Genomic DNA, 2,976 nt, shown 5'->3' with positions numbered 1-2,976 from the left:
AATGATACAACGATGTGTGACATTCTACACTTGGGTCATAACTAAGCAGAAAGGAAAAGTGTCTTGTTAAGAGAGGGGATCTGGCCTTTCTTGGCCAGTGGACAAAACCAGGCCACCTTTTGACATTATTTAGAGCCCTGATGAAGGAAGGCGAAGCTCCCCAGCTCTCTCTGATAAGCAGAACGATATAGCAATCCTTGTCATTACCTTCTGTGTCTGTCAGTAGCTTGTTTATTTGAGGAGTTTTCTTTCTAACCGGTTTGTTTTTCTTAACCCCCTCTCTCCGGGTGTCAGCTAAACAATCAGGTACTGAAATTTTCCAATTAACAAACCAATGAGGTTTAAAATACAAACCAAAAAAACTATAGGTTTCTTCAAACATTTATTTATTGCAGAAAAATAATATGCATTGATATTTACAAAACAACCATAAAAATATGAATGCAGTTAGACACCGGATCTAGTTGCATTTTTTTTTTTTTAAACATGGGTCAATAAATAAATAAAATGTTTTACTTTGTTCTCAGGAAGAATAGAGAGATGTAGCCGCTTGTATATAAACAGTTTTTAAAAATAATAATAAAAAAAACAAGTTTCAAATAACAAAAATAGTTCGTTTTTTGTTTTGTTTTTTTCATTTCCTATAAAAAAAAAAAAATGTGGGTCTGCACTAGGTCCTGGAAGCCTCAAAATAAAATGTTCCTCTTAAGTGGCTTCAAAGGCACGACTGGTGGGCTTGCATGCAAGTTAAAAAAAAAAATGAATAAAAAAAATTTGAATGGTAAAAATGAATCTCCAACATTCTTCGTCAAAGTACAGATTAGAGATTGTTCAGACTTGGATCAGAATGGAATAGATTTGTGGAGCCTGTAGCCTTCCTGTGTAAAATGCTCAGTGTACCAGGCCTCTACTTTAACTCAATATAAGTGCTTCTCCACGCCCTGGCTTTCCCATCTCTCCCAATGTAAGAAAATCCAGGGGTGCATTACTTTAGCTCATATCTTTTTTTTTTTATATAGGTATCCAACTTCAGTCTCTACATATAATCCATTTCCTTCTTTACTGGAAACAGTAACATCTATGGAGAAAAACAAACAGGAATGCATATTAATTAACATACATGTTTGTTATGTAATAAAAACCAGTTCAGTAACAACAAAAGGAGAATTGGAAAGTGGGGAGGGGGAGGAGGGGTTTGCTGCTCCCTGGCACTCAACGGGTTAATAACAGCAAGCAGAAAATAGGGGAAATCAGAGTTGATCTGTCTGTTGTGGACCGTTATAAATGCCTGCCTGGGATTAGGAATAACGGTTTACATTAGGAGGACCAGTGAAGGCAGACAAGACTAAGGAAGGAAGGGGGATAAAGAGTCAGCACAGCCATAGAACGATTACAGAATCTGCTTTTAGAAGTGACAGGGAATGCATTGAGGGGTCTCTGCTAGAAAAGTATAATACAAACAAACACAATGTAAAAACCAACAACAAACATAGAGAAAGCAAAACCTGATCTGATGCAGAGTGGGAAAAAGACAAATAATCACAAGCTGCTTGGTATTTCGTTCACATGAAAACTAAACAGTTGTGGTTTGTGGAGTCCTGAGTTTTCATTGTGATCCCTTTTCTAGGCCCCTTGTCTATGATCTAAGAGTGTGCTTGGGAGGTGGAGGAGTGACTCCTTAAAATACTTCAAATAAAATAACAATATATCAATGTATACACAAACATACGTAGAAATCCATATTCTATCAATGTATCCAGTTTAGGGAAGTTATCGATGGATATAGAATGCTGCCATGGTTACCATGGAGGGGGCTCTGCCCTGCTTCCTTACCTGAGTGTGCCTTTAGAGTGGTGCCCACAGTGGCATTGCTTTAGTGGGATGCAGACATGGACCATGCTCCCTCCATTCTCCACACTGAGAAGGCATAGCTTAACCGTTCGTGGGCCACATAACTGCAGCTTGCCATTTTGGAGTCCAGCTCATCGCTCTGTAAAACCTGGCACAGGAAATCGATGTATCTGGATGCCAGTTTGAGGGTTTGGATTTTACTCAGTTTATCTGATGGGAGGGTGGGGATGATTTTTCTCAGAGCTGCGAAGGCTTCGTTGAGGGACTGGGTCCTCTGCCTCTCCCTCACATTAGCCATGACTCTCTGGGTCTGAAGTTCCTCAAAGGACTGGGGGCTGCTGCCTGTGCTGCTGGCTTTCTTGTTTCTCTTCACGGAGGTTGGGCTGTCTGGATCCTCAGGGTTCTTCCTACTGGGTCTCCTCTTTCTGCATCCCCTCTTACCCTGCTGCCTGTCAAGCTCTTCCTCGCTGTTGCTCAAGCTGTCCACTGGGGAGACTGGGGAGCTCGATTCTTCCTGCATCATTTTCTACCAGAACTATGGGGAGAAATAACCCTGGCAGAGGGCAGGGGACTGTCCCAAGAAACCGATCTCCCGAGCACTCAGCGCCTGCTGGTAGGAGAAACCCTTCTCCAATGGACTTTTGGAGGGGGCTCAAGAGCCACAAAACAAACCCAACCCTATCACTTTGTCCCCAGACGCGAGCGTGTTTCTGACTTGATACCGAACGTTCTGAGCTCTTATATTTCTTGCAGGCAGAAGGATTTGGGGAGAACTTCCTATTGGCTGACTGAGTTCCCCCCTACGTCACGGGGGAGTGCCCTGTCTGCACTAACTTTTATTAGGTTTCCGCTAAGAGGGGAGAGGGGAAAAAAATGAAAAGAAAAGAAAAGAAAGACACAATTCTTTTGCCATCCGTCCGAGGTATATTTTGTTAATAAATCCTACTAAATAATCCCCTTTCTCAATTCACCTGGGGCTTATAATGCTCTGGGCTGTGTGATCTGGAGCAAGGGGGTTTCTTTAGATCAAGGCTTTCTCAACAGACTTAGCTTGTAACTTGGATAATTGCATTTTTTTTTATTCTTTATTTTTTTTAATTATTATTCATTTGGAGTATCATGCTA

General features: G+C 41.4%; 1 protein-coding gene across 1 annotated transcript; it reads right to left on the bottom strand.

The window, feature by feature from the left end:
- Positions 1–369: 369 nt before the first annotated feature.
- On the bottom strand, positions 370–2,592 carry TWIST1 (twist family bHLH transcription factor 1). The gene is made up of 2 exons (XM_063450728.1): positions 1,834–2,592; positions 370–1,078 (listed from the first exon to the last, which is right to left on the bottom strand). The coding sequence occupies exon 1, from the start codon at positions 2,372–2,374 to the stop codon at positions 1,874–1,876; it is 501 nt and encodes a 166-aa protein (XP_063306798.1). The 5' UTR covers positions 2,375–2,592; the 3' UTR covers positions 370–1,078; positions 1,834–1,873.
- Positions 2,593–2,976: the final 384 nt, after the last annotated feature.

Source organism: Pelobates fuscus, chromosome 4 (genome assembly GCF_036172605.1).
Source record: "Pelobates fuscus isolate aPelFus1 chromosome 4, aPelFus1.pri, whole genome shotgun sequence".
Lineage (NCBI taxonomy): Eukaryota > Metazoa > Chordata > Amphibia > Anura > Pelobatidae > Pelobates > Pelobates fuscus.
This window is presented reverse-complemented; position numbering and strand designations above follow the sequence as displayed.

What these genes read in the sequence shown, in the direction of transcription:
- TWIST1 (XM_063450728.1), bottom strand. Translation starts at nt 2,374, where the DNA reads ATGATGCAGGAAGAATCGAGCTCCCCAGTCTCCCCAGTGGACAGCTTG.